Raw genomic sequence first — 10,610 nt, 5'->3', positions numbered from 1 at the left:
AAAAAAAAAAAAAAGAATACCCCGACACCCCCTAAAAGGAAAATTAAAGGCAATGAAAAGTTCACCCTTTTCCAGAATTTATTCTTTGTAACTTATTGATAGTTCATTTATGATTATCTTATCACGCAGGCGTGGATATGCTACTGAGAGGCAGAAGGGTTTACTCATTGCTGAAAAATTGGATTACCTACAGTCGAAACTTCTGCAAAAAATCTTCTTCATCCTTTCTAAACCACTGGGAAAAGTTGGATGGTGGATAAATGAGGTGATTGGCTAACTTGTGAGACACACAATGTCTCTCATAGGTTATTGCATCTGTTTGCTGATTGCTTTTCTTGATATGATATCAGAAATCTTTTATTGTTGGAGAATATTTCATTCCTGAATATAGTTCTTGCAATATATTTTTGGATAACAAGGCTAACGTTTTAAAATATTATGATATTATCTTTGTCTTTGTTGTCAGTGCTATTACAGTGATCTGCCAATGTAAGAATGTATTGCTGCTTCTCTTGTTGTATCAGAAGCTGCTATGAAATTATACAAATCAATACAAAAAGCTTTACCTCCACTATTTTCAGTCAACTCTATGAATCTTGGTACTTCTTTTCAATGTTTCCATTCTAGCAAAGTTATAAAATGCCTAGCATAAGGTTGATCTAACAAATTGCAAGGTTCATGGTTAAATGGATTTTGCAAAAGTTTTATCATTTTAGGGCTGATTACCAACTTGACAGAACCTCCTTTCTCTGGGCTGGAGCATCGTGGTGCAAAAAATGCTGACCTAATTAAATTGCTTTAGTGTGATCCATTGTATAATACATAGTTGTCAGTGCGACAAGGCAACTAAGGTGGTGGCCAGGCACCTAAGTGACCTAGGCATGCATATTATGTACATTTCAGCCCTAAGCCCCTAATGAGATGTCTGATGCACACCTGAATTTAGCAGAGAGGGATTCAGTTTCCTTAATTCTCACAGAGTGACATGTTGCAAGACTCACAATTTCTAATCCTAAATGCTTGAGCTAATAAGCCTGCAAAAATGTATTACACACGACACCCCACACACACAAATGGCTCTACATGTGACGCCATCACGTGGTAGTGCTATCACGTAGTACTGAGCAGTACGTGGCGTAGGGGCACAAAAGCGCACAACACAAGCCCCTTGCACTTACCAGGGGTTGAACACCTGACCTCCTGGCTCTGATACTATGTCACAACTATTTATCCCAAAAGCTCGAGTATTAATAAGGGCTACAACAATGTATTTCATCACACAACACATAGTCCATAGTTTGACCTCTTCAGCTCTTCTCATCTCCCCTTCTTTTTTTTTTTTCTTTTATAAACATTTATGATCCCATGCATTTCAGTGCACCTATCCAATGTGCTCACACTAATAAAAAAAGTCAGGGAGTTATTAATTTTGTATAATTCAAAAATTAAAAAAATAAGCGCAATACACAAAGCTGTCTGCCTTGGTTACAAGCCTGGACAAGGTGGGCGCTGTTTTGCAAATAGAAAGGTATGACCATGCCTAGTATGGTAGTACCTGCAACAACGCTATGCAATGCCTTGACAACTATGGTATATTATATTCGTGGCATTAAAGTTTTACCAGGAAACAGTTTGTTGTACAACTAATTCTCTTCTTCTGTGCTGTTAATGGTTTTCTTTTGTTATGTACCGTGATTTATTTGCCCTTCCAGTGCACTTTTTGTTGCAATTTTATCTTTATACCATGGGGATGTGTTAACTTATTAGGGTTGATGTGTTTGCTGTTTCTTTCTAAGAACAGGCATTAAAAAATGCAAGCCAGACAGGGCAAGCTCAAGTTTGGGCTGAGAAAGTCAAGCATTGGTTTAAGGAACCAATTTTTTATCCAGAGTCGTATTCGTATGATGAAAGTGTTCTTGATAATCAACTGGGAGTTGGTAAACTATCTGAGAATGACCTTCCTATTTGGCTTGCCGCACAAAGGGCAGTGTCTCGTTATGAAGGCATTTTATCATCAATTGGGCCTCGCAGGAGGCTCTTTAGAAAGTTGCTTATGTGGATTGGGCTTATACCTTCCAAGCCAGAAACATCAGTGAATATCGACGGTGACAGTGCAACTTCTGAAACTTACCTAAGGTTTGTTCAGTGCAAGTTCTTTTTTCCTGTTGTAGATGTTAATTCTAACAGTTCATTATCTACTGATCTGTCTGATCTGTCTTTCAATGGCTTCCCTTTGTGTTTAGTGTAATACCCCCAAATTTGGAACCTTAGAGTGGTATTTCTTTTATGTTGTTTTTCTAAGTCTATTTAAATATTTGAATTTAGGCTTTAATTAATAACCTAATGTGTTAGCCTAGTGGTTTGGTTTTGACATTAGTCAACTAGAGGTCTCAGGTTCAAATCTTGGTAGAAGTAAAGAGAGACATGAGAGGTACTGATTCTTCCTCCCATTGGTTAACATCCTTGTGTTTTAATTTTATTACTAGTTTCTTGAATAGGTACCTACAAGATTCTTGGTGTTGATTCTTGAATTGGGTTGCTGTCCTAATTCCAATCAGTTTCTTGGTTTCCAAGTATGATTCTTGAATTGGGTTGCTCTCCCTAATTCCAAATAGTTGTTGGTTTCTACCCGAAAGTTTGGGATTCTTCTTTTGGGACCCAAATCAAATCTAATTTATTCATTAATGATCTAGTTGAACTTCTCATCCAATAATTTAGGGTTTTTCATGGGACCCTAATTGTTTTAGGGTTATGGTTTTCCTTGGCACCCTGGTACCCAAATCAAAATAATTGATTAATCTAAAAATCTTACTTGGGACTTGTGGGACCCAAATCTAATATTCTTTTTGGGACCCAATGTGAGATGAGATTCTTTTCTTGGGATCCAAATCTAATCGTGAAACCCAATATTGTTAGGGGTTTCTTTGGGACCTACTGGTCGTTTTTAGATGAGGTTTTAGAGTTTTGGTGTTGTGCTTATGAGGGGTAATCGATTGTAATTTGGGGGCCAATGAAGGTCCCTAACATCAATTCTTGGTTGGATTTTTAAAAGTGTATTTTTGACCAAATCTTAATTTTTGAATTTCTTCAAATCTAGGCATGGGCTGAGGCCCATATTTTGATAGGTTCCCCTACCATGGAGTGAGAATTGATCCACTTTGGGATAGGATCTGACTCTCGATTTACGTGTTACTTAAAAACCCATGAAATTGGGGAAGATTAGGAGACCTGAACTTGTATTTCCCTAATTACTTTAAACCTAACTATTAACTTTTGGGCATACTTTGGGGGATTAGTAGAGCTGTCCTAGGGAAGGTTTCAGTCTGAATTTGAGGAGCATCTGATCAACGGATTGAGAGTAATTTCGTATTTACTGAAATGTGAAAGTTACACCTTAATATTAGAGTTGTTCTAATTACTTCTAGATTACTTCTCGTCTTCAGAAGGGTGATAATTCATGTCAAGGAGGATTGATTCCAGAGTTTTTCCTTCGCCTGAGTGTTGACGTTTGACTTTTGTTGACTTTTGAAGGGAAAGAGAGGTATTTGAAGTAGTTTTGAATTAGGAGATTAATGAGAGACATACCTAATTGTAGGTGGTGGTTGACTTGAGCATTCACGGCTTACAGAGTGGAAGTATGAGACATGCAGATAGAGGTAAGTCGATTATAGTGGGATTCCACCACAGATTTGTGGTTTGATTATATGATGTGATGTTTGGTATGTTTGTATCGTTGAGATATGCTGACCTATGCTTATTTGAATTGTGTTTATGTGTGAAATGAGTTTATGGGGTTGATTAATATTGATGGAGATGAATATTATTGTTTGATGTGTATTAATGTTGATTCTTACTTGTAGATTTTATGTGTTTTCATGTGTGTTCTTTTAAAGAAAGTTATTTTATGAAAGGTGATTTTGTGTAAAGGTGATTATGTGAAAGTGTAAAAAGAAAAGGTGTGTGAGGGTAAATAGACTGCACTGTACTAGATCAGAGAGGGAGCTGTAGGACTTATACCCATCGGCTGATTGTGGGGCCGAGTTTTCCTCTCATATTATGGGCGGTGGTAGCTTATTTCCCTCAATGCCGGCTAAAGTGTGATAAAAAGGGATATTTTCAATGTTTATGTTTTATTAAAAGTGTGATTTGGGAAACTACTATTTTCCCCTTACAGAACTGTTGAGCTTAATCCATTATTTTTACATCATGGATAATTGAGATGGAGATATGCTTGGAGCGGAATTCGGGCGACTTGAAGATTTCTTTATTTGTTTTTATTTCTATTTTCTTAGATGGATGTAGTGATGACATTTAGAGGTAAAATCTAATTATATCGATTTTGAATTTTAACTGGGATATACCTTAGATTGCCACCAGTAGGGGTACTTGAGATTTATGACAATGGTTGAATATTTGGTTTGAGATTTAAATTGAAGAAGTTTGTTATGAATGTTTTGTTGGTATTTGTCGATTGTTTGATTGCCCGTGAGGGCTGTACCCTCACCTGAAATTTGAGTTTGGGTTTGGATCGTGACATTCAAGGATGCTCCTATCAGTTTAAATTTATGTAACCTTTTATTTAGGTGAAGGTGGATGCCATAAGTTTACTTGATAATTACAATCTTAAAGTGGGTTGACTTCATGCCTTACCCAAAGAAGCTCTTTTTCATGGAGAGCAAGGATCATTCCTGAAAAGCATTATATTCGTCAATGGAGGAAACCAACATGTCTTGCTTAATAAGAATGAAATTGGATAACAGCAAGCCTTTCTCTGATGAGTCAGTGCCCCTGCTTGGTGGATAAGCTGCTTCATTAGTACCAGTTTACTGGAAATATTGAATCTTCTGTAGAGGTTATGAAATGGTTGTCGGTAAATGAGTAACAATGGGGAATAAGTGCTCCCTTTGAAAAACGTAGAGAAGTGGAGAAGCTTGAATTTTTTCTTTTCTTTTTTAAAGACAGCTCTCAAACAAAGCACTAGTATACGTATGTCATATCAAATTCTGTGTTGTAAAGTTTCCTTTTGTTCCCTTCTAGGTTGAATTTCAATTTCTTTTTGAAAGCTGGATGTGATGTAGGCCATAGACTGATTTGCATGACAAATGACTGAGCCATGATGAATCTTTTTCCAGGCCAATCTTCTTATCCAGGAGATCACTTAGCGACATATGGAGACCTGCAACAAGCGAATCTACTGGGAGTAATCCTTGGAAAATATTGAAATCTGCTATCTCTATTCTTTTCTCAGAGTCAGTTCTTCAGGTATCTCCAACCTATTAGAACCGCTTCTTTTCTTATATCTCAGTTCTAGACTACATAAGTACATAGTCTACACTATATATAGTGTATAATCTACATCAATACATAATACATAACACAAACGATCCAAAATAAATAAAATATTACATCAGCATGAGTTATCTCTCAACACTCAACACTCAACACTCAAGTGACAACATTCAACACTCAACACTCAATTCTACTCTATTTACAACTATATTCATAAAAAAAAAAATTGATTTTTGGGGAAGATGGGACTTACCTCATTGTTCCAAGTTGCCTTCCTTATGTAGATCAAGCAATATCCAAGTTTAGATTCAATTTTGTTGGGCACAAGGAGGAAATCTTGAGTGTTTCCCCAAGTTCCCACTTCAAAGAGAAAAAAGTAAGGGGGGAGGGTTGAATTTTAGAGAATAGAAGCCTTGGTTTCTTTTAAAAGTATCTTATCTAAGAGCTGGTTCCACCCAAAGGGTCAAACCAAGTGGTTTAGTCGAAAAATTTAGTCGAAACTTGTTGAAACAAGTTGAAACATGTCGAAACTTGTGATGTTTTAATCTCACAAGCTAAATGGTAGCGGTCTCCTGTAATACGGTCGAAACATGCGAAATGTCGACCGTATTGGTCGACTTCTTGAACCATGCTTGTCCTTCAGAGTTAGACCCCCTATTACTGTTCGAAAGGGTAAAAGAGCTTGTATTAATCCTATAGCCCAATTTGTTCCTTGTGATGCTCTATCTTCTGCAGGCATTGCTTTTATAATTACTCTTTCTTCTGCTTCCATCCCCAAAATTGTTACTGAGGTTATGCCAGACCCCAAGTGGAAACAAACCATGTTTGAGGAAATGATGGTACTTGAGAAGAAAAACTGGTTGATCTTCCTAGGGGAGAATTCCAATTGGATGCAAGTGGGTCTATACAGTCAAGTAATGATCATATGTTGCTATTGAGAAGTATAAGGCAAGATTGGTGGCCAAAGGATACAATTAAGTTTATGGAATTGGTTATCAAGAGATCTTTTCTCCTATGGCCAAACATAACTCACTAAGAGTTCTTTTTCCTGTGGCAGCAAATAGAGATTGGCCTTTATATCAGTTGTATGTGAAGAATGCCTTCCTCCATGGAGACTTAGAGGAGGAAGTGTATATGCAGCCCCCTCTTGGCTTCAAGTTTCTGGCAACTGATGGAAAGGTGTCTCCTAAAGAAGGCACTTTATGGTCCAAACAATCACCAAAGGCTTGGTTTGAGAGGTTTAGGCAAGCCAGTCTGAAAAATGAATATTCCCAGAGTCAAGCATAGCACACGTTATTATTATTTTTTGATGAATAAATAATTCATTACCAAGGAGAAGAATATACAAAGAGAAAGGGGCAAAAAGAAGCAAACTCACACGGGGGCCTAAGGGGGGCTAAGCCCTAAATAAGCTAGCTAAGGGATACATCAATTGGGGGCGGGAATGGTAGTGGCAGAGAGGCCTCAGGAGACAACAATGAGCCCTTTCCTTGAGGTGTCACGAACCGAGTGAAGACTGAGGGATTTGAGTCGTAAAAAGCGAGCTTTCCGATTGTGTCACATATGGTGGAGCCACTAAAGGTCATGTCAATCCAAATCCATTCCTGGGGGAGGGGAAGGATGGGACGGGGGGAAGGCCAGCAAGAGCGGAGGACCTTTTTCCAAGTAGAAGCAGAAAAAGGGCAAGAGAAGAAAAGATGGTCAACATCTTCAGTACCATTCCGGCAAAAAGAACAGGAGGTGGGAGCTTGGATGTGGCGATAGTCGAGGAAAGACCGTGTAGGGAGGTAATAGGAGAGGGCTTACCAACGGTGAAGCTATGGCAAGGGATGTGCCCTTTAAACTAGATAATGTTTTGCTAGGGAATAAGAGGGTCTTTGGAGCGAATGAAGTCCTAAATAGAGGCGGAGGAGAATAGGCCCAAAGAGGAGGGCATCCAATTAACAGTATCTTGTAATCCTCTGTGGCCAAGGGGGATGGGAGGGAGGGAGGACCAAAGGTCTGCTAAGGGGGGAAGGAGAAAAGGAGGGGACCAGCCATCGGGGTAAAGGATGCAGGCCACAGTGGCAGAGCGAATCGAACCAGAGGAGGAGATGATTCTAGGGGAAACCAAGGGGAGAAGGATGCCAGCAGGGTGCCAGGGGTCAAGCCAAAGCGAGGTGGAGGAGCTATTGCCAATAGTGCAGGAAATGACAGTGATGGCAAGAGGTCAGGAATTGAGGATACAACACCAGATCCAGGAAGCATCAAGGGAAAGGGTGTGTTTGAGATTTTAAAATGTAACCGCAAGCGTACGGATCAGTGTAGCTACGGGTCGAACACAGGGAGAGCAGCCACTTTATTTTTTTTTTGCTTCTTTTAATAATGCAAAAGTGAACCGATTAATGATTGTGATCTAATTCTAATTATCGTCCTAAATATATGTATCTAAAATAACGTCCTTACCATTTGTCATCTAAGAATTTAAACACGCAAGCCACGCAGTTAAAATTAAATAAAGAAATAGATGAAAATAAACACCCCACGCAATTAAAAAGCAATTAAGGAAAAAAAAAAAAACTGAAATAAAAGTAATGTAAAAGAAAGGGGATAAAGCTAGAGAGAGACTCACAAGGAGGTTTCTCTACTTAGCCCGAGGGATGCATCATAATATGAGCTTCCCTACTTGACCAGAGAGTCACTTTTACAAGGGTTATTCTACTTGGCTTTAGGGAAAGTGAGACAATTAAAAAAAAAAACAATAAAATGATGGTTCTATGGCTAGGAGGGGCAAAGCCAACACATACACTAGCCATAAATGTTGGGGGAAAGGGATAGCAATAATGTAATGACTGAAATTAAAATCCTAAATTAAGAAAGAAAGGGTAGTTAGAAGAGGGAATGAGAGGGGGGAGAGAAGACTACTGAAGGAGCCTACTTACTTAAATTTCAACCCTTAAACTGAAAACTTGATCGATTTGAGATACTGCCAGTACTAAAAACCAGATCTGGAATAAACCAAATCTGAAATTTCTAGTGCTAGAGAAAACAAATCTGAAAAAAAAAATTGAACTTGAAAGACATGCTTCATAGCTTATTCTTGTCACCTAGAACTTAGCCTAGAACTAGAACTTGAAAATTACAACTTCAATTATATAAACAATAAAAATAAAAGACTGAATAAAAAAAAAAGTGCTTGCATTAATTGAATAAAAAGAACTTACAAAAGTGTTTAAAACATAAACCTAGAACTAGAGCTAGAGAAATAGAAAACTACAGAAAGAGATAGAGCAACTAAGAAAAAACCCTAGAAGAAGAATGAGGTGCCTCCTCCCCTTCTGTTAATTCTATTATATAGAGCATGGGGGAGGGAAGTTAACGATTTTAGCTTATAAAAAAAAATATATTTTTTTATCTTGTTGATGAAGTGGAGGAGAGAGAAGAGAGAAAACGTGTGGAGAGAGATCTCCCATGATTTTTCTTGCTTGTATTTAGACAATATTCTATTTTAGTGGGAAATTCCATCCATGCCCTTCTCTTTTATTTTTTTTTCTTCTTTCCTATTTTTTCTCTTTATTTTCTCTCTCTTCTTCAAACTTGTGTACAACCATCTTGGCCGACCTCCTTTAAGTGATGAGGAGGAGAGAGAAAATCTTCTTAAAAAAACCTCAACAAAATGGCAGCTAAGAGGTTCAAACTTGAGACCTCCTAATAAGCAAGGGATTTTGCAGACCACAACTCACCAACTATGCTAGGTAGTTGTTACCAAAAATGAATCTTCAATGGTAAAAGACAAGCTTTCCCATACACCAAACGGTAAGGAGATTGACCAAAGTTGGTCTTGAATGCAGTCCGATGGGTCCACTGGGCATCAAAGAGCCTAAGGGACCAATCCTTACGGTTGGGATTAACAGTTTTCTCCAAGATTTGTTTGATCTGCCTATTAGACACCTCCACTTGGCCACTAGTTTGGGGTGATAAGGGGTAGATAACTTATGGGTGATCCTATACTTTTTCATTAAGGCCTCAAAAGGCCGATTACAAAAATGAGTACCCCTATCAATAATTATTGCACGTGGTGCACCAAAGCGGGAAAAAATGTTCTCTTTGAGAAAATGGACCACCACTTTGTGGTCATTAGATTTACAAGGTATGGCCTCTATCCATTTAGAAACGTAATCAACAGCAAAAAATATGTACAAATTCCCAAAGGAATTAGGGAATGGTCCCATAAAATCGATGCCCCATACATCAAAGATCTCAACTACCAAAATAGGGTTGAGGGGCATCATGTTCCTCTTATTGATACGGCCAAAAGACTGATAGGCGGGACAAGCCTTACAAAAATCAAAAGCATCTCTAAAAAGAGTGGGCCAATAAAATCCGCACTGGAGAACCTTTGCGGTAGTCTTCTTAGGTCCAAAGTGTCCACCACATACATAATGATGGAAAAAGAGAGAATATAATGTTGCTCATGATCAGGAACACATCGTCGGATAATCTGATCTGGACATATCTTAAACAAATAAGGATCATCCCAGAAAAAGTGCTTAACTTGGGAACAAAACCTATACTTATCTTGGGTGGATCAGTGATCCGGAGTCACACTTGAAACTAAGAAGTTGACATTGTCAGCAAACCATGGTTCACTGGACACTGCAAATAACTGTTCATCTGGAAAGTTCTCGTTGACTGGAGAATCGACAGTCAAGGAATTGGGAAGCCAGGATTAATGGTCTGCAACTAGGTTTTCAACTCCTTTTTTATCCCTAATTTCTAAATCAAACTCTTGCAAAAGTAAAACCCACCTAATAAGACGGGCTTTGGCATCCTTCTTCTGAACTAGGTATCTAAAAGCAGAATGATCAGTATACACCACCACATGTGAACCAACTAAGTAAGATCGAAACTTTTCTAATGTAAACACAACAACTAAAAATTATTTTTTAGTGGTTGTATAATTGAGTTGTGCATCATTTAAGGTCCTACTAGCATAGTAAATGACAGTGGACAACTTATTAATCCTTTAACCAAAACCGCTCCTATGGTAAAATCCGAAGCATCACACATCAGTTCAAAAGGTTCAGTCCAAACAAGTGGTTGAACAATAGGTGCATTGGTCAACTCCTTCTTAAGTTGTTTGAAGGATTCTAGGCACTCTTTTGAAAACTCAAAAGTTTGATCTTTGGCAAGTAATGAAGTGAGAGATCGGGTTAACTGACTAAATTTCTTAATAAACCTTTTGTAGAAGCCCGCATGCCCTAGAAAAGACCGGACATCCTTAACAGATTGAGGAGGTGGTAAATTATCAATTAAATCCACTTTGGCTCTATCTTCCTTAA

The 10,610-nt window shown here is 38.2% G+C and overlaps 1 protein-coding gene across 2 annotated transcripts in view; it reads left to right on the top strand.

Moving 5' to 3' along the window:
- LOC122069696 overlaps nucleotides 1–10,610 on the top strand; it is a 46,542-nt gene that overhangs the window by 11,421 nt on the left and 24,511 nt on the right. For both annotated transcript variants that reach the window (XR_006137514.1, XM_042633767.1), the window contains exons 5-7: nucleotides 130–265; nucleotides 1,802–2,136; nucleotides 5,133–5,262. Coding sequence is in view for 1 of the 2 variants with exons in the window: in XM_042633767.1 (XP_042489701.1) it covers nucleotides 130–265; nucleotides 1,802–2,136; nucleotides 5,133–5,262 (601 nt within the window). In the remaining variant the exon portion in view is untranslated. The remainder of the gene's footprint in view (nucleotides 1–129; nucleotides 266–1,801; nucleotides 2,137–5,132; nucleotides 5,263–10,610) is intronic.

Source organism: Macadamia integrifolia, unplaced genomic scaffold, assembly GCF_013358625.1.
Source record: "Macadamia integrifolia cultivar HAES 741 unplaced genomic scaffold, SCU_Mint_v3 scaffold69, whole genome shotgun sequence".
In the NCBI taxonomy this organism is placed as follows: domain Eukaryota; kingdom Viridiplantae; phylum Streptophyta; class Magnoliopsida; order Proteales; family Proteaceae; genus Macadamia; species Macadamia integrifolia.
The sequence above is the reverse complement of the archived record's forward strand: the minus strand, read 5'-3'. Positions and strand labels throughout refer to the sequence as shown.